General features: G+C 58.4%; 1 protein-coding gene across 1 annotated transcript in view; it reads right to left on the bottom strand.

Annotated features, from left to right (window-relative positions):
• Positions 1-5,875: 5,875 nt before the first annotated feature.
• The window catches only part of DISP3 (dispatched RND transporter family member 3), a 30,394-nt gene continuing 11,772 nt past the window's right edge, over positions 5,876-24,497 (bottom strand). The window contains exons 4-20 of the mRNA XM_007078374.3: positions 23,510-23,644; positions 23,045-23,205; positions 21,654-21,793; positions 20,568-20,716; positions 20,184-20,345; positions 19,002-19,163; positions 16,687-16,800; positions 15,778-15,914; positions 14,519-14,703; positions 12,593-12,723; positions 12,341-12,513; positions 11,247-11,373; positions 10,585-10,730; positions 9,183-9,342; positions 8,500-8,613; positions 7,874-8,040; positions 5,876-7,080 (exon numbers count right to left, since the gene is read on the bottom strand). Coding sequence (XP_007078436.2) covers positions 6,718-7,080; positions 7,874-8,040; positions 8,500-8,613; positions 9,183-9,342; positions 10,585-10,730; positions 11,247-11,373; positions 12,341-12,513; positions 12,593-12,723; positions 14,519-14,703; positions 15,778-15,914; positions 16,687-16,800; positions 19,002-19,163; positions 20,184-20,345; positions 20,568-20,716; positions 21,654-21,793; positions 23,045-23,205; positions 23,510-23,644 — 2,726 coding nt within the window. The 3' untranslated portion in view covers positions 5,876-6,717. The remainder of the gene's footprint in view (positions 7,081-7,873; positions 8,041-8,499; positions 8,614-9,182; positions 9,343-10,584; positions 10,731-11,246; positions 11,374-12,340; positions 12,514-12,592; positions 12,724-14,518; positions 14,704-15,777; positions 15,915-16,686; positions 16,801-19,001; positions 19,164-20,183; positions 20,346-20,567; positions 20,717-21,653; positions 21,794-23,044; positions 23,206-23,509; positions 23,645-24,497) is intronic.

The following is a 24,497-nucleotide window of genomic DNA, read 5'->3' as shown; positions in this document are numbered from 1 at the left end:
GTAGTTTGGTGATGTTTCGCCTGTTGGCACTTAGCTTCCTTGTTCTTTCTTTACAGCTATAGAGTATTCTATTGTCTGAAAGGACTAATTTATTTCATTGGTCCCTGTGTTGATGGACATTTAGGAGCCCCCAGTCCTTTGCTATACCAGACAAGGCTTCAGTGATTAATGTCTACACTTGACCAGTGTGTGTTTATCTGCAGGCTAAATTCTCAGAAGTGGGTTTGCTTAGTCAAAAGGATCATGCAGTTGTGATTTTGAGTGTTACTGCCAAATCACCCTCCATTTTGAGTTGTTTCTACTCTTACCAACAATGCATAAGAGAGCCTGTTTCCCCAAACCTTGCCAACAGAGTGTGTTATCAAACATTAAGATTTTTACCAATTGGACAAGCCTATAATGGTCTCCTGCTTTAAAGAACCCTTCATTATATCCCCATTCCCCTGGGATAGAGTCCAGCTTCCTTGGGCAGTCATAGGAGTGGGCACAGCTTTTTCCTTTTTAAGAGTACTTTGTCAGCCAGGAAGGTAGATGTGGACATGACTCATGGTAACATGGAACATGTTGTTCCAGCAAAGAGCCATGCAAGAGAAGTGGAAGCCTTCATGGAGAAGATGGCATCTGAGCTGAGCCTTGAGGGACAGGCCAGAGTTTGACAGGTGTTAATGGGGGAAAAGTAAGGGGGACATGTTCGTATAGTCCAGAATGGAGATGGGGAATGTCTGGGGCAGATGAAGAGTCTAGGATGGCTGGAGGACCTTGAAGGAGGTGAGCTTGAAGGGAGGCTTAAGGCCAGGTCATTATAGGCCTTGAATGTTATGTGCAAGAGTTGGGGCTTAAGCCTGTAAATATTAGAAGCTCTTGAAGCCTTTGGTGGGGGGCTATTTAGTTAGGACTCTTGATTTAAAGTGAAAGAGAACCTTACTCAAAGTGGCTTAAGGAAAAGGGGATTTATTGGCTTAAGAAAGAAATCTAGGCATGTCTAACTTCAGGCATGGCTGGATCCAGAGGTTTAAGTAATGTGATCAGAAATTTGACTTTTACCCTTAGCTCTGCTTTCCTCTGATCTGGCCTCATTTCGAGGCAGGCTCTGGGCTCCTCCCACAACCTGGGAATATCAGTCAAAAGACAGTACATCTTTCCCATGATTCCAGCAAGTCCCCAGGAAGACACTCAATGGACCGGCTTGGGTCAGGTGCCCATCCCTCCACCAATCACTTTGGTCAGGAGATGGAATGTGCTTATTGTCCGGGCCTGGGTTACATACCCACTCACCTGGTGGAGGGGTGGGGGTGATGTAAGGGGGTAATTGGGGGAGTGTGTGTGTATGGGGGAGGGTGGCCTCAGCCTCACCTGCACCACATGTCTGGGATGCGGGAAGATCCTCAAAGAAAAATCAAGGTGCAGTGACCAGAGAGGGAAGAATGGGCTTGTATGGGAGACAGATTACATGTGGGGAAGCCAAGAAGGAGACAGTAAAGTTTAGGAAGAGGGTGGGGGAAAGGAAGAGGCTCCCTTTGAGCCCCCTGTTGGGGGTGTGGTGGGGGGGGGGCCCGAGCACCTCTTTGTGGCTGGGAAGCACACTCTGCCATCTGCTGCAACCTGGTCTCAGGATGCAGACCTAGTCTCTAAGGCAAATCCAGGCAGCCTTGGAGGGCGGGGCTGGTCAAAGACATCAAGCCCCATGCCAGCCTGAGCCCCTCAGGCACAGTGATGTGTGGAAGAGGGAGGCTGGGCTCGTATTATTTCACATCCGCTGGGAGTGGCTGGCATTTCACAGGACTCCGCAGAGCCTTGAATGCCAAAGGCAATGGTATTTAGCCTGCTGGAATGCGTGTGACCACTGCTCCGAACTCCTCTAGAGGCAAAGGAGACTTGGTTCTTCCTGAGCAACTTTCTGCAGGAACCGAGGCTGGCCTGCAAGGCCTGTGCAGAGGGCCACTCTGCGTGCTTTGCTCAGCTCCCTTTGATTCACCTGGTGGGTTGTGCGTGTCACTCTGAGCCAGATGTTCTCTCCTGGGCCAGCGTGTTACCTCTTTCCACGTCTGCTGCCCCCAAAGCCTCCAGCCTTGCCCCCTCGAAGATCCAATGAATCCCTTCTTTTATGCTTAACATCAGCCTGCAGTAGGCTGTCCTTTGGCTCAAGAAGGCCTGTGTCAGGTGGGATCAACTCCCCGGAGGCAAGAAAACCGGTCCTCACTCCCAGTCCCAGAAAGGGCCCTTTCTCCTCACTCTTCTTCCTCACTGCTGTCTGTTTGTGGTTATGTGTTTGAGGGTTTTTTTTTTTTAATGTTTTATTTATCGTTTGAGAGAGCGTAAGTGAAGGAGGGGCAGAGAGAGAGAGAGAGAGAGAGAGAAGGGGACAGAGGATCTGAAGTGGGCTCTGTGCTAACAAGCTGACAGCAGTGAGCCCAACGTGGGGCTGGAACTCACAAACTGTAAGATTGCGACCTGAGCCGAAGTCGGACGCTCAACTGACTGAGCCACCTAGGCACCCCGAGGGGTTCTTTTGTTAATTTTCCCCACCTCCACAGTAAGGTCCAGGAGGTCAGGGTCTGGGTCTGTGTTTGTGTTACCTTGTATCACTGAGGCCTGGAATGTTGCCTGGCACACAGTAGGTGCTCAGCAAGGAAGTTGTTGGACAAATGAACACACAGCTCCAATGGGTATTCTTCTGCCTATCAGATGTGAACAATGATGGGAACAAGAGAGACTTGGGATGGCCACCGATGGTGGACGAAGAGGACAGCTGGACTTCAGGAGACTCAAATTCTGCCAGCATAGCAGTGGAAGGATTTGGAGCTCTGGACATCGTTTTGTCCCCTGCCCCATTTCCCAAGGGACTATATCAATGTTCAGTGGTTTGTTCAAGGTCACCCAGGCAGGGCTGGAACTAAGACTCGGACACTGGGCTCTCAACTCTAGACCTGGTGTTCCTTTTTCTGAGAGTAGCATGCAGGCAGGGGACAGCAACTGAGGGACATTTGTCAGCTGGCCCTCGGGTCAAAGGTGGTGCATGCTGAGAGGCTGAAGGGGACAGAGAACATATAGTCAGGAGCCAACAGCCCTGGGTGGGAAGCCCAGCTCTGTCTCTCACAAGCTGTGTGATCTCAGCCCAGTTACTTTTTGTCTCTGAGCTTCAATTTCCTTCAGCAGTGAAACAGAACAAAAACATTCCCTCCTGAAGCTGTGAGAATTCCCAAGAATGCATGGATAGGACCTGGGACGCAGTCGGCACTCCAAAAAAAGCTGGCTCTCATTAATAAGTATCTCCTGGCCTCCAAAGGAAGGAGGGAGAGAAGCTGGGGCTCAGGGAACTTTTGCAGGTGACAAGGGTCTCTCTCTTCTGGGCTCCCCTGGTGTCCCGTGGCCCTCCTTGGCCTGCTGAATGCCTGCACATCTTCACAGACCCCAGAATAACTGCTGTGCCCAAGCTAATGAAGGGCATCTCATTAATGCTCAGCAAAAGCTCATTAAGACCGTGAGCTGTGCATCAGTAGCAAAGGAAGGTCAAGGTTCTTTTCATGGGAGTTAGTGCCTCTGGGACTCTGCGTGCGAATATTCACAAACAAGTTAAAGGGCGATTTACTTGTAGACAAGTAGACAGTCAGGTGCGTGGGCCCAAATAGTCACCCACATCCTTCCTTCAGCCTTGCCTCGGCCCCTGCCCCTGGTGAGGAGAGCATTCCTGGCCGGGAGCTGGACAGAGCGGTCACCACACAGGGCCTGAGGGACCAGGACAGGTCAGCTTTGATGAGGAAATAAAGATCCTAAGTTGAGAATGCCACCCACAGAGGGGGAGCCTGGCAGGGAGGCGGGGTGGGGGTGGGGGTGGGGGTGGCGGGAGAAGCCTGGTGCTACGGGAAACTGCCCTCCCCTCTGCGTCCCAGGTGTTCATCCGTGAGACAGGAGCCGAGCTCACTGGAGAGCTAGAGGGGTCCCCAGAATAGTGCCCAGGCAGGGCAGCCCTAGTCAACTGCGGGGAGGTGACAGTGACGCCAAGGCCTGGCTGCCTGCTCAACACCCCCACAACACTGAAGAAACCAGAGGCCAAGGGGAAGGAGGAGGAGCTGTTTCTTAAAAGGAAACGGGCTGAGGGTTTCTTTACAAATGGGCATTATTGGACTGCATGCAAATGATATGCAAATGACTTTGCCTCCGCTTTAAAACTACGTTATTGGAGAGGCTATTAGACAGACGGGGCAGTCCTTTCTTAGAGCACCTTCCGGGCTGTCTTGTTGACTTGCCTCCCAGTCACCCCCTCCCGCCTGGGCTTCACCCGGATGCTTGCCTGCTCCTCCCACAGTGCTGATCACTGGAAGGGGCACAACCCCATAAGGGTCCCCCACGCTGCAGAGCCCTGGGTTCACTGGCCTGGACTGAATCCCTGAGCAGCCCCTTCAGGGCTGTGTGGTCCCAAGCACAACCTGCCCCTGAGAGACAGTGCTCTTTGCTGGGCCTCCAAGGGCTCAGGTTTCACTTAAGGCTGACGAGAGAGTGCTTAAGTGTGAATATGGTACACATTCAACGGTTTCCATCCCAGATTTTCTAACCACAGGCTTCTCGCTCGATGTGACCACCAACCTTGAATGTCCCCATCATCGGGCTTTATTATAATTCTCCCACAGGTAGTATGCCCTTACTGGCCGAGCATACATCCTGGGGCAAGCTGGCTGGGGGCAAAGTCTGGCTCCACCTTAACTAGCTATGTGACCTAGCCAAGTCCATCTCTTAGAGCCTTGGTTTCCCCGTGTGCAAAATGGGTATGCTAGCACCCACTCTGTAAGGTTAATGAAGGATCTATGCAGGCTGAGCCCTGTTCTGGGTTGAAATGTCCCCCCGAAAGACGCACTGAAATTCTAACCGTGGCACCTACACATGTGAGCTTACTTGGAAATGGGGTCCTCGCAGATGATAAAGTCGAGTCATTAAGACAGACCCTCATCCGATACCACTGGTGTCCTTAGGGAAAATGACGTCAACATCACAGAGAAAAGACGAGCACGAGAAGGCGAAGGCAGAGATTGGAGTGATGTGTCCAGAAGCCGAGGACCACCAAGGACTGCCAGCAACCAACAGGAGGCAGCAGAAAGGCCCAGAACAAATTCTCCCTTGGAACCTCCAGGAGGAACCACCCTGCCGACACCTTGGTTTTGGACTTCCAGCCTCCAGAACCACGAGAGAATAAGCTTCTGTTGTCTAAGCGCCGCCCCCGCCCCCCACCCCCGTCGGTGGCATTTTGTTATGGCAGCCCCAGCAGATTAATACAAATCCTCAGAAGGACGTCCAGCACGGTAACTGGTACCATTAACTGCTCAGTGTCTGTCTTCACCATAGATGGGGGGGTGGGGGTGGGGAGGGCAGCAGTCCAAAAGTCTGCTGTTCCCGGCACAAATACCGAGTCCCTGCTTGGTAGGACACTAAGTGGGAACATGGTGCTGTGCTGCTGTTGTGCATCCCTGGACCCCAGTTAATATTTACAGATGGCCAGGTGAGCTAGCCCGGACACCACCCTTGACACCTTTCTCACCCTCAGGGCTCAGTTCCCGCTCAGTCTGTGTGCAGCTCCCCAAAGCCCAGGGGGCAGCGTGTCTGCTCCAAGGAAGGAGGCCAGTACCTGGTGCAGCACGCGGCACGCCAGACGTGCTCAAAAACGCCCCAGCCGAGGAGCCAGAGGAACGCCTTAAAAGAAGGCACATCTACTGAGCCCCACTCCCACAGAGCTACCCAAAGCCCCCAACCTCGCCCCTGCATGCAGAGCACTCTGGGACCTTGGTCCCTGGGGGGCCCAGGCCCACCCCCTCGCCTGCGAATACTTAGTTATCACGATTTGAAGAATATGGGGGAGCCAGCGATGTTACGATGCTCGTGTTAATGGAGGCAGTTTCCTGTCACTGGGATTGGAACCATCTGCTGTGAGATGCCGGCAGGCACAATCAGCCCCCATCTCCCAGGGGCTGTCTCCCCCAATTCCGGCCCCAGAGTCGAGTGGGGGAGCTGGGGACTTGGATCAGTGAGGAAGGCTGTGTTGGGGCCCTGCAGCCCCCGGGGAGAAGGAGCCTGTTGAGGCTGGGGCCAGGGTCGGGCATGCAGAACCCCAGGCCAGTCTCTGTACTCTCTGGCCAGGACCAAAAGGCCTGGGAGGGACCACAGGACCACCCAGCACTGGCCGCCATAAAGCTGGGGGAAGGGAAAAATAGGATAGGGGGTGCAAGGCCCCTGCCCTTGAACCTGCTGTGCTCTTCCTGCAAATTCCCCGAGGGAAGCATGGGACTCAGGAGGCGGCTGGGCTCTGTCACCGACCCAGCTACAGGTCAGTCAATGTGCCTCCTGGTGCCTCAGTTTTCACATCTGTAGAACGGGGGCCCTGTAACACCCGCATGCGAAAGTTGTCAGCACTGAGGCAGTGTGAGAGGGACACCCCCGTGGTGACCCGGCATGGAGGGGGGCTGGACTCTTCTGCTATCAGGGGATGTCTGGCACGGTGGTAGCCAGCTTCCCATCCAACTCTGGCTGGGCGCCGTGATGAAGGCAGTGCGGGCCACACAGGTGGGCATCGGCTCCCACACTGAGCGACTTGGCGCCTTTCCAGCTCAGGCCTGGGAACAGAACGAGTTAGAGCCGAGCCAGGAAACATGTCTCTGGGATCAGAGAGCAAGGGCCTCGTCCCACGCCCGCTGGACAAAAGGTGCATTAAGTCAGGACCCAGTGCCAGCGCTATAGGGAGGTCCCAGTGGGCAGGGGGATCTTATAGCCACTCCGGAGGAGCATGAGGCAGGCGGCCAGCCCCAGGGCCCCCGCCAGGAGCACAGCGCCCAGGGCTTTGAGGAAGGAAGTCCTGGTCCGGGTGAAGGAGCCGGGGGCCATGATGCCGAGCAGGGCCGTGCTGACCGTGAGCGTGTAGAGGATGGAGACACCTGTGTTGAGCGCGACGATCTTGCCGAACTTGGCAAACGGGGCGATGATGCAGAAGAAGAGGGGCACCGTGGCGATGACCGTGGTGAGGGCGCTGGAGACGATGGCCACTCCCACATGCCGCACGGCCTCCAGTGTCCTCCATTGGCGCTGTGAGTGGGTGTCCTGGTGTGGGGTGAGGGCAAGAGCTGGGGCCAGGGACGGACATGCCAGCGGGATCCCTCCCCGCCTGGGGCCAGCCCGCTCCTAGAGGCCCCCAATTCTGCCTCCATAAATGGGGCCAGTAACAGCACCTGCTCCCCAGGGTGGGTGTGAAGATGAACCAACTCCCTGAAGAGGGCGCACAGGCAGGCGCTTAAAGGTTGCTATGACAACCAGGCTAAGGCTGATTTGCACAGTAGGTCTTCACAAATGGCCCTGATTGGAACGGAGCTCTTTCTTTTGACCAAAAGCACCTAAACACATAGCTGATTCGCGTATTTATGAGCGTTTTCACACCACCACAACTCCAGGTTAGGAAACAACGAAAACTTTACGAGACCCAGAGCTGGTGTGGGCACAGAGTATGTGAGTACATTCTCACTAAGCCGAGAGGTCCAGACGGGTGGTTGGTGGCCTCAGAGTCACGACTGGAACAGCCCGCCCTGCTCCCCAGGCTGGAGAATGAGACTCGACACAGGGAAGCAGGAAGGGCCCTTGGGCGTCAACGGGTCCAACCCCTTATGCTCATTAGAGAAACAGGCTGGGGGATGGACCCGCCCAAGGCCCGGAGCGCTGCTCGGTGGAAATGCCTTAGGACCCAAGTCCCCTGGGCGAGGAGACTGGCCGTGGAAACCTCAGCCCCTGGAACGCAGTCTGATTGGGAGCTGGGCACCGGGGATGTCCAGCTGTCCTGGAGGATCCCTCCGCTGCACCGGGGACGGGAGATGCGTTGGGGTAGGACTGGCAGGTCGCTCACCTCAGCCTGGTGCGGGGGCAGGTTCTCTCCGGCCAGCAGGTAGCCCTCAACCAGATGGACACAGTAATCCACGGACGAGCCGACGAGGATGGACAGGGAGATGGCCTCCACGGCACCCATCTCCCAGCCGCTCCAGTACATAATGGTCACCACAAGGCAGACGATGCCTGCAGGGGGCAGGGGGGGAGGCAGCTTGGACCCAGCCTCACCCACACAGTCCTGGAGGGGTCCTGGGCGAACTCGGAGGGCCCCTGGGGAATGGGGCCAAGCCTAGAGTGGAGCCCCCACTTCTAGACACAGGAGGGACAAGGAGGGCCAGGGCCAGAGAGAAGCGGACGCTCCAAGGGGGGGGACAGGTGCGGCAAGGGGTCACTGGGCCAGGAGCTACTACCTGGCGACACGCGGCTCCCTTGTGGGAGCACACATGCCTGTGGGGCACCGTCCTATGCACGCCTGTGGCTGAGGGTCTTTCTGCCTGGGAGGGAGGTGGGGGTGGTTGGGAAACCTTCACCGAGGAGATGTGACAGTTAAGGGTGGAGAGAAACCCGCCGACCGGAGGCCACTAGCAAGGCCCCTGCCCATTCCTGGCCCCACAGCCTGATGCCTGTCACCCCTCTGCCACATACCCAAGATGCTCAGGAGCACAGGCAGCAGGAGGAGCACGTGGGTGGTGAACACGGCCACGGCGGCCACACAGATGAGCAAGGACAGGGCCAGGCCGTACAGGGCGCTCTGCACCCCTGGAAGGCAAGAGCAGACGGTCCTCAGCTGGGCTTCGTGGGTGTGGCGCCTACAGGCCCCCCTCCCCTCCGTGGTTCCGAGGTTACTGGGGTTCCACGGGTGGACACGGTCACCACTAGCTGTGTCACTCTGGGTAAGCCACGACCTCCCTGAGCCTCACCCGCAAAAGAGGGCAATCACAGCCCCTACCCCACAGGCCTCGTTGGGAGTTTAGAGAGAACGTGGGTCAGGCCCTCGGCATGGGGCGTGGCACCAGGAAGGCCCAGCATGACAGAGACCTGCCATGTGGCGATCACTGTTACTTTCTAGGCGGCCAGATTCAAGATCAGAGAACGTGGCTAGGTACCCCAGAGCAGGAGACACCAATTCTGGCCTCTGATGGGTACTCCTGGCCACCGTGCTGTTCTGGTTGCTGCAGGGCTCTTGGCCAGGACTGAGGAGATGACAGGCTGTAGCTCAGACAGGCCCTGCCCTGCCCTCCCCACCCCAGGTCACCTCCCTGCCCCTGCCCCCTCCCCCACCCGTTGCCACCAGCCCGGCCCGGCGTGGGGGCAGGGCTGCCACTTGCCTATGATCTCCATGAAGATCTGTTTCCAGTGCTCGCAAGTCTGGAAGCCTCGGCGCAGGGCTGAGCCCTCAGGGAACGTCTGCAGCTGCTGCTGTAGGAAGCTCTCCCAGCGCAGGTAGTCGGAGTATGTCTGGAAGGAGGACTTGCCCTTGTACGTGGTCTGTGGGGCACATGAGTCAGTGAGACGGGCAGGGGGCGGTGCCCACTCACCCTTCCCAGGTGACAGCTGGTCTGCTCTGTGGCAGATGCAGCTGGCCCTTGGCCACCTGCACACAGAGGATGCTGTGCGTGGGGGCGGAGGGTGCCACAGTCCAGGAATACCTCCCACCAGCCTCTGCGTGCACGTGTGATCCTTACAAGGGCAGCAGGCTCTGATGTAACCACAGTCCCCGTCCCTTTCTAGCAGAGCCCGCTGCAGCTCCCAGAGCCCCCACGCTCTCACGCCGCGCCCTCTGCACACGCTGTTCCCTCTGCCTGCACAGCCAGCTCCCACTTGGCCTTCAAGGCTCTCACTAGGGTTCTGTGTCTTCCAGGAGCCCTTCTTTGATTAACCAAGACAGGCCTCTGCTGGGCTCTGCAAGGCCTCGGTGCTTCCCCATCATAGCTGTTGTCACTGCCCAGCAAGTTACCCGTCTCCTGGCTGCAGCGTGAGTCTGCTTCACAGCCCCCAGCTCTGAGGAGCCGTTCGGGGGAAGAGGCAGGCACTCACCCTGCTCTGGGACTTTCACGTGTATCCTCACTGACCCCGTTCTGCAGAGGAGGAACCTGAGGCCGGCGGGGATACGTGATTTGTTCAAGGACACGGAGCACACCAGGATCAGAGGTGGAGCCGGACCCTGGGTCTCGGCACAGGGACAGCAGGGGCGGGCTTGGGAAGCCTCGTGGAGCGAAGTGCCAGGGCCCTGAGGTCCGCAGATGCCCAAGTCAGGGCTCTCATATGCTCACGGGTGCGTGCGTGTGCGTGTGCGTACGTGTGCACGTGGGAGTCCAGGGAGTGTCAGGATGAGAGAGGAAGTAGTGATGTGCGTGGATGGCTGGTCCTTTGGCTTCCAAGCTCTTCCGGGGCAGGCCCAGCACCTGGCTCTGCGACCCACAACCAGGCCCCCCAAAGGGGCCCTCAGAGGGGAGCATCCTAGACTCTCACCAGCCCCCAACCTCGTCTGCTCCCCAGCCCAGAGGCTGCAAAACGACACACACCCTGGGCTGGTGGGAACCGGCGGACAGCCGACATCAGAGAAAGGGCAGCGCCCTGTGGTCAGGTGGCCCTGGTTTAATACCCGATGCTGACACTCATAACCACGCGACCCGAGCAGCCCCTCTGGTCTGGGCCGGGGGCGGGGAATCAGGGGACACATGTGAGGCGAGCCCTCGGCACTGTGCCCGGCTGGCCACGGGAGCTCACCGACTCAAAGGCCATGGAGATCCACTGCACTCGGCCTTCCTTGACGCCCACCGCCCCGTGGGACAGCTGCCCCGGGAGCAGGTTGGGCTCCGGCAGCTCCTTGCATTCAGGGTGCAGCATCTGCAGGACGGAGGAGGTGCTGTAGCCTGCGGGGAGAAGGGGAGAGAGGTGGTCAGGGAGGGGACCCCGGGAGAGCACCCCTGCCCCACCCCATCCCCCCCCACCGGACGTGTGTCCTCACCCGCCGGGTGAGAGTGTGGGAGGGGTGCACGCCCTTCCCCCACCCCCCCAGCTTTCAAACGTGTCTGTAACCAGTGGCAGTGCCATTAGGCAACTTACAACAGTCACTTGCCATTGGGGTGGAAAAGGACATCTTGTGCTCCCTTGAGCAGAGCCCTGGCAGGGCCTCATCTGTGTCAGCCCCGGCCCTGGCTCCCAGTTCTGGATAAGCTACTCCTGCAGGTGCCCCCACACATGTGCACGTCTGCACCTGTTCATGTTCACGCATGAGCCCACTTGGGAAGAGTCACGCACCCCTCACCCCAGCGCGGATGCAAATTCAGGCACAGATGCCTGTCTGCAGGACACGCGCCAGGCACACGTGTGTGTGCTCACGGCTGTCCACCCGTGGAGCCTCCCCAGCCTGTCCTCCCCCCGCGCACCTGAGGGAAGGCACTGGGCCCCGCCTGGCTTCACCAGCTCCGAGTTCCCCGCAATGGCCTTGCAGAGGCGACACAGGTGCCCAATTTCTTTGAAGAGATCAAAGCTGCTGTCATAGATGACACTGCCCTTTCCCAAGGAGACACAAGCGGGCACAGGCTGCTCAGTGAGTCAGGAACTCGGCCCTGGGCCCTGCCCCGGGACCAGAACCTCTGAAGCTCCCACCACCATCACAGACACTGTGCTGGAGCCCCGGGCACAGTCGCCTGAGGTCCCTGCCCGAGTCCACTCTGTAGGGCTCCCACCACTGCCCACCCTGCACGGTGAGCCCCCCAGGCTCACCCCTGCTTTTACCCATAGGCTCTCACGGGGGCTTCCTGCTCCCTCCCCTCCCTCTGCACATCCAAATCCCTCAACCACTTCCCCAGTGAGCTTTGTCCCCTCCTTACCTCCCCACCCTCCTCTAAACACCTCGGGATCCTCGGTCTAGACTGATCACACAGATCTCAGACTGTTCTGGCTCCCGAATTACTTCGGGAAAGATTCCTGTATACTCAGCTGGACTGGCTTCTCAAGGCAGGAGCTATGACGGTACCACATCCACAGCCCTGCCTACCACGTGCTCAGCCCCCACTCTGTGCCAGGCGGACCTAGCCATGGCTCCATCCGTGTCTCTCCCTTTCAGACACCTGAGAGCCCAGCACAGGGCACAAGCGTGTACAAGGGAGGAGACAGAGCGGAGGGCCCCTCGGTCAGGCACGCAGCAAGGGCTGTGGGTGCAGGGAGGGCCTCCTGCAGAAGGCGGGGGTTTACACACTTGCATTCTCCCTCAGCTCCGTTCCAGCCCCTCATGCTGAGGGGGCAACCAGCTCAGGCCCAAAATGTACCCAGATTCCTGGGTGATTCTAAGAGCTCAACCCTGATCACTCCTCAAGAGAAACAGTGCCCTCAAGAGCCCATGGTGGTCCCGTCTGAGCTCGGTGAGCAAAGGAGCCAGGAGGGGGTGTGGGGAGCAGAGCTAGTGGCGGCCCGAGCCTGGTTTGTGAACCTGGTGCAGTCGGGTCCTCCGGCATCTGCTCAAAGTGGGCCCACGTACCGGGTCTCCGATGACATGGTTGTCCACCTGCCGCGTGCGGTTGATGCCAATAATGCCAAAGACCACGAAGACCATGGCCCCGGTGTCCACCAGCGGCCGCACGGCTGGCTTCCCGCAGCCGGTGTTCACGCAGGGGTTGAAGCCAAAGGTGGCCGAGAGGCGGGCCTTGGGCACTGCAGAGGGAGTCACGTCTGTACAGGAGGGTGGGGCCCGGCCTCCCCAGGCCCCAAGGTAGCCTCCCCATGCACGTACCTTTCTCACTGGGCACATAGAAGAAGCCTTTGGTCGGGCCGTCGGGGCTGGAGCTGAGCAAGCAGCCCGGAGGCGCGGCGCACACACGCCCGTGGAAAGGGGGCTTGTGGGACTGAGCAAAGTACACTTTCCTGTGGAGGCAAAGGAGCCGGGCTGAGGCTGGGAAGGCCGGGAGGAGCCTGGGAGGTGAGGCAAGCACAGCCATGTGTGGCTGCGAGCAGGGGCTAGAAGAGTGCAGGGGACGGACTCGGGTCCCTCAGCACAAGGATGTGGTCTCAGGTTGGGGGCTGGGCTCTGGAGGCCACTTCTAGTCTGGCCACTGCCAAGGCGCTCCCCAGGGCTGCCTCGCAGCCTTCCCCTCTGCGTGTCTCCCCACCTGCTGCATGAGGGGTGAAGACCAGGTTTCCAAACCGCCCTGCAGGGGGTGCAAGAGTTCACAGACGGGCCCCCCGGGCCAGCCTCAGGGTTCCTGCTCAGAGGCACCCTCACCTTAACCTGAACAGTCACTGAGCCTCAAGATTCTGTCTGAAGCAAGGGTTCCGCGGTTAGCTTGTTCACCACTGGACCTGATGGAGCTCAAGGTTCTTTCTAGAATGTTCTAAGCTCGTCCAGGCAGCCTGATCCCAGTTGCCGTTGTGTCCTTGCAGAGCAAGCCCAGCCCTGGCCTCAGGGGAGAGCGGGCAGAGGGACCCCCACTGCCCGAGCCAGGGTACCCGAGGCTGGAAGGACCCAGGGAACCCGTCTCAGTCACCTCCCCACTCCCCCCCACCTCTGCACCACTGCCCTCTGCCTCAAGTGGAGTCCAGCCTTTATGGGTGCCTGGTGCCCTGAGGCCAGGCTGTCAGAGACCGTAGCCCCATGTGTCACCAGCACAGGGACCACACTGCTGCTCTCTGGGCACGTATCATCATTTGTAACGACATCGCGGCTGACTCGTTAGCTGCTGTCTCCCGCTAGCCGGCCTAAGGGCAGGACCCACATCTGTCCTGTTTACCACCGTATCCCCAGGACTAGCATGGTGCCGGCGCACAGTCGGTGCCCCATGTTTGTTATGTGAATGAACGAGAAATACAGCCTCAATGGAGAAATGAATGTGGGGTCAGAACACAGGAATAAAACCTGGGAAAGAGGTGCCCCCAGCTGCTCAGAGACCCGCCCCCCCCACCCCTCCAGTGCACAGGCACAGAATCCCAACACTCATTAAGTATTTTGGGGCACTTATGTCATACCAGGCACTAGGCAGGGCCTGGGGATACGACAGGTAAGTATAATAGACACAGTCCCTCTCCTGTCTCCTTATGGTCGGGGAGGGGGATGGCGGTGTTTTCTGAATTGATTATATTGGGAGAGAATGTGAAGAGTGCCTTCGAGAGGACGTACGGAGCGGACACGTCCATTCATTCGGCAAGCGTTAGCCGAGCGCCCCCTGTGTGCAAGACATCGTGCCAGGTGCGAGGGACGGAGCAGGGGAAGCAGTCAGGGCGCCCGTGGAAGGATGCCTGCGTGCTCCTGACGCAACACAGCTTATAAACCAGCCAGTCAGTGTGTTTCCAGGTGGTGATGGGGCCAGACTGGGAGCAGGGGGTCCCTCGCAGGGAGACAGAGAGGGTGTGGCTCTTCTGGATGGAGGCGGGGTGGGGGGACAGCCTCTCCCCAGGGGGGGCATCTGAGTAGACCCCTGAACCCTGGAAAGAGGCCAGCACATGAGGCTTGCGAAGGAGCTGCGGAGCCAGCAGGAAGCAGAGCGGCAGAGCAGGTCACGGGCCGTCCTCTGCGCCCGCGTTCCCCGCGCCCCGGTCCCGGGCACAGAACCACCTGAACGCGTGTGTGCACGCGGACAGGGGCTTCCTAAAGGCGTCTGCTGACATCCCTGGCGAGAAGGGGGCCGGGCTGGCGGACACCGGCTTATCCGCGATGCTCTGTTACCGGGTGTGCTGCTGCTCCTTGGCGGCCGCGTAGAAGCTGAAGTCAAACTTCCAGCCCCGCTTGGCGTCACAGGCCAAGGTTGTCACCATCCACTTGCGGGAGGGGCTCGCCGCCTGGAGCAGCCCTACTGTAGACATACAAGCGGTCAGCTTCTTGGTGAAGTTACCCAAAGGCACTCTATACACCTAGGCAGTGGAGCGACAGAGACAAGACACGTGACTCCGGGGGGCTGCCTCGGCCTAGGCCCGGCCTCAGGCTCCGAGCCCTCCCCCCGAGGCTGGTTCCACCCGGTCCCCGCCCCCACAGCTGGGGACAGAGGCTCAGGAGGCCTGGGTTCGAGTCTGCACATTGGGCAAATCCTTCCCTCCCTGTCTGAGCCTCAGCCCTTTTCTGCAGCTGAGCACCTACTGTGTGCCAGGCCCTGAGCACACAGTAGTCAGCAACATGGGCTTGGTCCCTGCCCCCCGGGGGGCTGCCGATCACCATGGCTTTGGGTTCTTGCAGGGGCCGTGAATTAAAGAGTCAGGATGATAAGACACGGGATAAACAGGCAGGGGAGGAGGAGGGCGAACCGAGAAGTGCCCCGGCACAGGGCCCTGTGAGGAGGTGACAGTTACGCTGAGGCGTCAGTGAGGGGCCTGCCATGCATTAAGCTGGAAGGAAAGCTTTCTGGGCAGTGGGAACAGGAGTGCAAAGGCTCAGGGTCAGGAAACGCCACAGGCATCTTTCAAATGGAAATATAAAGCCTGAACACAGGAACTGACGTAGGTAACTACGTCCCCCAGGGGGTGTAACATGTCAGAGAAATACAGAGGACTCCTGACAGGGCCTGGGTTGGCCCTCAGAGGCTCTTTGCTGGGGTGCGGGAGCAGCTGCCAAGAACCACATGTAACTTGCCGAGCAGCACTTGCTGCGTCTTACGTGCTACATGCCATGCAGGCCTCACGTCGTGGACCTCCGACCCTGGCTGTGCTTTACACACCCCGTTTCACAGATGAAGAAACTGAGGCTCAGAGAGACTAAGTAAGCTGCCCGAAGACACCCAGATTACAGACGGCAGAGCCAGGACTCGAACCCAGGTCTGGCTGACTTGGGAGCCCATGCTGTCCCCGCTCTGTAGGTGCCACAGACCTGGCTGGGAGAGGGTCCTCATCTGCCTCTAGCAGCAACGTCCTCGCAGACCCCGCCTCCCCCTCCCTACATGGCCAGTGCCACCTTCCTCGGCAGCCGCGGTTCAAGTCCCGGCAGCCCGGACTCACCTGAAAGGAGGGCACCTCCCCGTCCCCGGGGGACACGATCTGCCAAGGGGCAGGCAGGCTGGCGTTGAGGGAGAACCTGTACACGGCCGGGTGACCCTTGCTCTTCACCTTGGAGACATACACGGTGCCTGGGGAGTCTGGGAGGCAAACGAAGGATGGAGGAGGGGTGGACAGTCACCCTGACCGGCTTCCCTGACCCCGGAGCAGCCCGCTCTCTGTTCCGCATCAGGGCTCAGCTCTGAATGCTGGCTCTGCGCCTCTCTATTGGACCGAGCCCACGGCAAGCTGGGGATGCTGGTGGTGGACGCGGGGATGGATTGGTGGCACAGATGAAAGGGAGGTGGCAGCGGTCACCAGGATGGGGTGGCGGCATAGGTGGAGGGAGTGACGGCGATGGTACGGATCGTGGTGACGAGGTGCAAGCAATGTGGGCAGTGCCACCCAGGGTGGGGCGCGGGCTGAGCGGCGGGGCCGGAGCTGGGAGTGACAGTGGTAGGCACAGAGGGGTGACGACAGCCAGGGGATGATGAGGACACACAGAACTGCCCCAGGGTGGGGGCTGATTCCTACACGTGTCCCAGCACCCCATCTGTGACAGAGACCCGGGCAGGGATGAGCTACCCTCCAGGGCTCAGGACACCCCTGCCCTCCCCCAGACACTCAGGGTGGATCTGGTGCATAGCGGGTTCCTAGGGCACCAGAGCCTGGCTGTGGTGCTGGCAGGAGGGGCCCTGAGGTCACCCCCCCCCACAACCCAACCCCTCCTCAGTGACCCCAAGAACACAGACTGTTGTTCTCCCAGGAGACCCAGGGAATGAATGTCATCTATCTCCACAGGACCTCCACACCCCAGCACCAGGCAGGATCCCCCAGAGCCCCCACCCCAGCCAGAACACATGCCCCACTTACCCTGTGGGGTGGCCTCAGGCCGGCTGGCCCAGGAAACCCCTGAGCCCCGCTTCTTCTTCTCCAGGGATGTCCGGATGTTGTTCTGCAGGCTGTGGGGCTTCTCCTGGAACAGACCTGGCCCCCCCCCCCCACATGTCATTAGGGACACAGGGCCTCCCTGGCTGAGCCTGGCAGGGGAGGGCAGAGACTGGGACGGATAACAGCCCCAGGGACGTGGGCCTCAGGGCTCTCAGCTTAGGGGGAGGGGTGTCAGGGGTCTGAAAGAAACGGGATGGAACTGAAAAAGTGCCAAATATCGAATTTGCAGGAATCTTTATTTAAATTTTTTTTTTGTTTATTTTTTTTGAGAGAGAAAGACAGAGACACAGAGTTCTAGCAGGGGAGGGGCAGAGAGAGAAAGAGAGACACAGAATGTGAAGCAGGCTCCAGGCTCCGAGCTGTCAGCGCAGAGCCCGACGTGGGGGCTCGGGCTCCTGAACTGCGAGATCGTGACCTGAGCCAAAGTCAGATGCTTAACCGACTCAGCCACTCAGGCGCCCCTGATTTCGCAGGAATCTTAAGGCGAAAGAAAGGCACCTGTCAGCTCCACCCAGAGAAAGACATGCGGACGCATTCCCTCGTCCTCCTCGCCACGCCTCACGTCCCTGCTCTGGCAAACGGGGTGACCCCGAATCTCCAGAGGGTGGTGGAAGGACCAGACGGGGTGCTGCATCTCGTGCACTTGGCTACATGTCTGGTTCGTGATAAATGCTCAATTAGTGGGAACAATTAGAAAAGGAACGTCATCAACTAGCACAGATGACAGGGGACTGTCTCGTTTTGCCTCAACCACTGCGGATGAATTTTCTGTTTTCTTCGTTGTTTTCTAATGAGAGAAATTTGACATCTTCAAAGATGCAATCTTCACAATAATTCTAGAAGGTCGCTATCATTAACCCCGCTTGACAAAGGAGAAAGCAGAGGTTCAGGGAGGTGCCGTGACCCGCAAAGGAAGTGAGAGGCAGAGCCTCATTCAGATCCAGTCTTGTTGGCCCTGCAAGCCCTTTTTGGGACAACATGAACAGGTCCCTCTGAGAGGCAGTTCAGAATGCTGAGAGCTACAAGGGCCTGGGGGCTGGACTTGGGCCGGCATCCTGGCCCTTCTCCAGATGATTCCAGGAGTTTTGGCACTATCCTGGGTTTTGTCCATCTGTGAAATGGTAGTGGATGTGGCTTTTTGACTCCGGGCCCTGAGGGATGGCAGGTGGCCTCATAGCGGCAGTAGTAATGGAGTTTGATGCATGTGCCCGGGCGGGCAGGAGAGGAGCCGGGGATGTGGCGGGAGTGGGGGGGAAGGGGTTGGCTCCAACTTAGGAGGGGCTCTTCAGGCACCTCCCTGAGCCACACTCAATTATCATGCATTTGGCTAATGCCAATACCAAGGGGAAGGCCAGGTTAATACGGACACCGCCCTAACTAAACGAAGGCAATTAGAGCGGTCAGCGGATCCTCTCCTAGGAACAGGAAGCACTTGCCCAAGCATCTTCTCCTTTGGTTCTAACCGACTGGCCAACTTCCCCTGCCCCCAACCCTGACCTCAGGCTCTCCTCTGGACCAGACTACCTCTAAGGCGAGGAGACATCTTTAACTCACCTCTTTGCTCATCCTTGACACCAACTCCATCCCTAAATCCTATGGCTTTCACCTCCTAAAAACCTCGTGGCTCTGCTGCCCCCATAAGCACGCTGGCCTCAGGCCCACCATCTCAAGTTCAGATGAGGGCACCGGCCTCCTACCTGGTCTCCCAGCCAGCTTGCACCCTGGCCCTACCGTTCACCTCCACACAGCGCCCTCCATCACAGCCCTACTCTGCTCAAAACCCTCCACTAGCTCCCCCTGCCAATTAGAATAAAATGCAGACTCCTCGCTCTAGCCCTCCAGACCGCGGCCCCACCTACCTGGCTGGCCTTAGCTCCCGCGGCTGCCTCTCTCAGACTTGGCCCTGGTCTTGCCCACCTCTCTTCTCTTCTCTCTCGAGCTCCCCAGGTGCCCTGTTCTTCCTCCATCACAGCTCAGATCCACTATTACAACGCTGGCCCCTGGCAGGCGAATGAACTCCCTGAGTTCAGGAAGCCTGTCCTGCCCACTGAGGTCTCCCCAGCACCCAGTAAATACCTGTTTCAGGAAACGCGGAAACACTCAGGCTCAGCGGTTTGCTGAGGTTGCACGGTGACGGACAGCCTGGACACGTCACATCTCTCAGGCTGACAGTCTTGGAGACCCGAAACTCCAAAGAGAGCAGGGAGCCACAGGGGACACCCCGACGGAACTCTCACCTGAACAGGTGATGCACGATATGCCCTCAGCGCTCAGGTTGTACTTGAGATCCAGCAGCACCTGGATGTTGGTATCGGGCCGGAAGAGCAGGGGGGCCCGGCTGGCGGGGCGGAGCCGGCTGGCAAACACCAGGGACAGGATGAGGACGGAGACAAAGAGCCCTGCCAGGAGAGGACGCCGCGCTAGGTGGGGCCAGGGCGCAGGAGGCACCCACAGCCCCAGGTGAGAGCGGTTCCCTTTGTGGGGTGGCAGGGTGGGGCGGGGGCCCAAGGGAGCTGGCAGAGGTATGGTGAGCCGGCCTGGGGGTGAAGCCTTGCCAGGGACTCGCCCTTGGTGCGGGGTGGGGGGGGGGGTCGGGGAGGGGTGGATGTTATTTGTGTCGTTTGGAGATCAGGCTATAAGCTGCGATCTCAGACTCCTGGATAAGAATCGGCCACTACCTTAGGGCACTTAACAGTTGGTAAAGAGCTGGCACATGCGCTTGGTTATACACAACCTTAAATACTGTCAATCGTTATCATAACAGCAGCACTGAATGTTTCTTGAGCACTTACTGCATCTCACACACCCGACTGAGTTCTCTACTTGCCCCACGACTGCCTTATTAGATACATACTGTTCTTTTTTTTAAGTTTGTTTATTTATTTTTGAGACAGAGAGAGAGAGAGACAGAGAGAGAGAGAGAGAGAGAGAGAGAGAGAGAGAGAGAATCCCAAGCAGGCTCCACGCTGTCAGTGCAGAGCCCGACGTGCTACTCCATCCAACCCAGGAACCGTGAGATCATGACCTGAGCTGAGATCAAGAGTCAGATGCTTAACCAATTGGGCCACCCAGGCGCCCCTAGATAGATGCTATTCTCCTCCTCAGAAACAGGATAGGAAAGTGAGGCTCAGACTGACTCACAGCTCAGCCTTACTGGCTGGTCACCCAGTTGGTGGCTGACTGGTCTGACTGGGTGGTCTGACTCTGGAGCCCAAGCATTGGGGGCTCTGCTCTCCCACCCAGCATGATGACTGGCGCATAGTAGATGCTTAATAAACAACAGCTGTTGTGGGACCGGCTCCATTCTACACAGGAAGTGGGGAGGCCCAGAGAGTGAGACACTAACCCAGGTTCGTTTGCAGGAGGGGGCTGGGATCCCACCGCAAGACACAGGGGAAGGAGGGTGGAGAGCCACTTACCCACGATCACCCAGCGGCTCTTGACGGCTGACCACAGAGCCCAGTGGTACAGCAACTCCTGCAGCTGGGCAATGAGCTGGCCCCGGCTGCCCCTGTCGGGTGCTGGCTGTAGGCTCTCCGAGGGCACAGACACCAGGGACACGTCTCCCAGCTCCAGCGACACTGCCAGGCAGAACAGCGGCCCATCAGAGGCCTGGCCCAGACACCCGTCAAAGCCCACCCACGTCCCCGCCCTCCCTAGGGAAGCCCAAATGCTCGAGGGGGATCCCCAAGGGCCATCAGGATCCGCCTGTCCTCAAATCACTTCGTCGAAAGTGACCTTCCTGGCAGATACAGCCCCGGGTCCCGCCAGGGTCAGCAGGGCAGGCCTGTGCCGGAACTCACCTGGCTCCTCCTCCACATTCAGCAAGGGGATGTCATCATCCAGGTAGGGCATGGGGCCCTGGGTGGGGCTGCCCCCAGCCCGCTCGGGGGCGGCAAACACGTCCCCGGGGAGGTGCAGGGAGCTCTTGCGGCCACATTTCTGGTGGCAGCTACGGACAGAGTCGGGGAGAGGGGTGAGCCCCAAGGGCCCCGGGTGTGCCAGGAGGGTGGGGCAAGCCCCCCCTCACCTCCAGCCTCCGCCCACCACATGAGCCCGGGCCTCAGGCTGCTGCGGACATCTCCCGAGGACACGCGTCACAGACTCCCAGGAGCCTGTTGCCTGGTTCCTTCCCGGTGCCATCTGCCCCCCAGACCCTCGGTGCCCCCCTTCCTCTGGACAAAGGGTGACAGCAGCCATGACCCAGGGAGAGGGACCCCCGCCCTGGTGTGCCCTGCCCCAAGCCCAGAGCCCCTGTCATTCCCAGCACCCAAGCCCAGCCAGCCACCCAGGCCAGACCCCATGTGGCCTCCCCCGCTCTCCCTCCTTGCCCCACCACTCGGGCCGTGAGACCCCAACCCCCCGACCTCTGGCAGCAACCGTGGCCCTGACCCGTTCACGTCTGCACACAGCTCACTGTGTCTAAATATGTTTCTCCACCGAGAGGAGAAGCCTGGGGACATTTAGTATGGCACCTGGGCATGGGGTCTGGTCAGATTACGAGGTTTTAATCTCAGCTCTGCTGCCTACTGAATGGGTGAGCTTGAGAATGTCACCCACCCTCTCTCAGCCCTTGTTTCCTTGTGGGTAAGACCAGCAAAACAAGGGAACCCAGCTCCGAGGGTCCCGGGGACGGGGAGGCAGTGGGAATAAGGTCTTGTGCAAAAGTGCTCTGCCCACTTCCTGGCACGGAGCAGGTAATCACAAATGGCGACTATCAGGGAGGGTTCTCTTCTCCTTCCTTGGTCCCCCGGTAGCACCCAGCATAGAACTGGGCATACAGAAGGTGCTCAATAAAGGATCACAGAGCTTGTAGAAGAGAAGGTGGTATGCTGAGTGGCCCCAGAGGACACGCCCCCTCCCCACCGCGCCTCTGCCCACCTGCTCACCTGGTCTGGCAGGCACTCTCCAGCGGTGCCATGTAAAGGCTCCAGATGCCCAGGGCAGCAGGCATGGTGAACAGCACAGCCAGCCAGCAGCAGGACACGATGAGAGACATGAACAGGCCAAAGTCATGGACGGCCGGGATCTGGCAATGGAGAGGCAAGGGTGGGATGTGAGGCTGGTCAGGCCTGGAGCCCAGGGAGTCTGAGACCCTGCAGCCGGACCACCTCCAGAACTAGACGGGATGAGGAGGCTCAGGCTGCCAGGCTGCCAGCCACGGGAACTAGGAGGACGTCAAAAGGCAAGGGCTGGTGTCAGGGGACCCAGCAGGGGAGGGACACTCCTAGCTCTGGGTCGGAGGCTGGTGTCCATGCTGCAGCCCACTGGCCACAGCGGTGCCTGACTCGGAGCAGGTGCTCGATAGCAGTCATTCCAGGAGCGACTGACGATCAGAGGAAGACAGCACGTTAGACACCAGGCCGTGTGTTAATGAGGGTAAGGAAGAGAATGTTCACATATGTTCCTGGGGCCGAGGAACAATGGGTGTGCTCCAGGGTGTCCAGGGACCCTCACAGGGATGTGGCGCTCAGAAGGACACTGTAACCAACAGCAGACAAGCCTTCACTGTTTGTGAAAAACTTGGGACAATCATCTCCTTTTAGTCTCTGAATAAGCTACACAGGGGGGAAGTGAGGCTCAGAGAGGTCTGGAGGTCACGTGGCCCATCACAAAGGTGGAACTAGAGCCCAGCTCTGCCTGTGTTCTGGATGCAGTTCTCTAGCACGGCCTGGATAATCCCAAAGCATCTAGTGGTTTCTCGATGGGACACGCGGCCCAGGTCATTAAATGTTTTGAAGGCTCAGGTGGGCTCACTGCCTTTCAGGTTCTGTCAGCACCAAGGCCCTGGGCCCAACACAGGCCCTTCTCCTGAGCCCAACTCAGAGGCCTGAAGGAGCATGGGGCCAGGGGAGAGGGACGTCAGCGAGAGGGGTGACAACACAGTGTGAAGCCGGTGGTTGGAAAAAGCTCTAGACGGAGGGTCAGGGGACTTGATAGGCCACCATTTACCAGTTGTGTGACCTTGGGGAAGTTGCTCTACCTCTCTGGGCCTCAGTTTCTGTATTTGGAAAATAAGGATGTAATTGTACCTTCGTCCTATGTCTTGAAAACTAAATGTGGAAGAGCTTTGGAAATTGCCACATACCCTTCAGGGCAGAAGTTGGATGACTACCATTTGTTAAGTTCTGGTAATGGTGACTAGTAGCCAGAATGGTGTCTAGGGACATGGCAAGTGCCTTGAGGCAAAAGCTATGTGGGGCATGTGGGAGGAGCAGGGTCCAGGGCTCGTGGTGGGGGGAAGAAGGAGGCGGGGCTAGGGACAAAGGCAGTCTCGCACCTGGGAGAAGACATTAGCTGCATAGGCAGCGGCTGTGGTCAGGGAGGTGAAGAAGGTGGCCTTGCCTGCCGTCTGGATGGTGTGGATCATCCGCAGCTGTGGGTCTTCCAGGTGGGTGGCCTGGCGGTAGGTGTTGATGAATACAAAGACATCGTCCACACCTATGGGAGGGAGTCCCAGGCCAGCAGGGGCAGGCTCAGGATCATTTTGCTATATCCAGAATCAGGCCCAAGCTGGGCCTAGCCCAATCCTGAGTCTGCCCCAAGAGGTCAGGCTTCAGGGGAGTCCTCCTTCTCAGTCTGGAGTTTGGAAAGACCCATCCAACTTTGGCTCTACCCACTCGAAATCCAAGCCCTGCCCTTCATTCTCCCTGCCCTCCCCAGCCCCCGTCTCCAGAACGAGGCCCCTGTTTCCAAATCTTGGCCTCCTTTCCACCTTTCCCACCATGCCACAGAAACAACTCACCAATGCCCACTATCACAAAAGCAGCCACCCCGTTGAGGATGCCCAGGTACTGGATTCCAAAGACCACATGGTACAGGAAGAGAGCCACCAAGCAGCTGAGGCCGATGCTGGCAATCCCGAAAAAGGACAGGAACACTGGGCAGGGCAAGAGGGGATACAGTGGGAGGATCCAGCAGAACACACACCCTTCAGGGACACAGCTGGGTCCTGTGGCAGCCCTGCACTACCCTGGGTGTGCTCTGCACAGTTCTCACGCCCAGAAAGAAGGGGCCAGGCAGGAGCCCGAGTGGCAGAGGAAGCCACCTGAGTAGGTGGTTCATAGGCCCTCATCTTTGCAGAACCTACCTCAATCGCTAGTAGGGAATTATTATATGTTTAACATCTGTCACCCCAGTAGACTAGAGGTTCCGTGGGGGTAGGAAATGTGTTGGTGATGTTCACCACTGTATCCCTGGCATCTCAGAGCATCTGACACATAGTTGGTGCCCAATTAGTATTTGTTACATGGACGAATGAGTGTCTTTTCCATTTGTGAAGGTATTACTAATCTGTTGTTCACCTGGGCAATAGAGAGTACCCACTGTATATGCAGTGAGAAGCAGCCAGGGTACATGGAAAAGATGATGCTGTTAAAGTGACCTTGGGGACAGAAAGGCAGCTGCACTGGGACTGTAAAACAGGCTACAGAATAATCCATAAAGAAGGGTCCAGTACTCCAGACTCCCCAAAACCAAATTTTTAGCAAGAAAACGATGGTCAAAGGGCAAAAGGTTAACCACGTGAGGTCCCAGGAGCAGGGGCCCTCAGGTATGGCCCAAACTGCCTCTGGACCTCAGTCCACCTGCCTGGGATTGGAAGGTGATTTCTGAGCACCCTTCCCCAGAATCCTTTGACACAATGGATTTGAGATGATTTCTGGCATTCTGGAGAAGGCAGGCTTTGGCCGGACAGGAGCACACAGGAAGGAGAGAAAGGGGCTGGCTCCTGC

This window comes from Panthera tigris, chromosome C1 (genome assembly GCF_018350195.1).
Source record: "Panthera tigris isolate Pti1 chromosome C1, P.tigris_Pti1_mat1.1, whole genome shotgun sequence".
NCBI classification, from domain to species: Eukaryota; Metazoa; Chordata; class Mammalia; order Carnivora; family Felidae; genus Panthera; species Panthera tigris.
The sequence above is the reverse complement of the archived record's forward strand: the minus strand, read 5'-3'. Positions and strand labels throughout refer to the sequence as shown.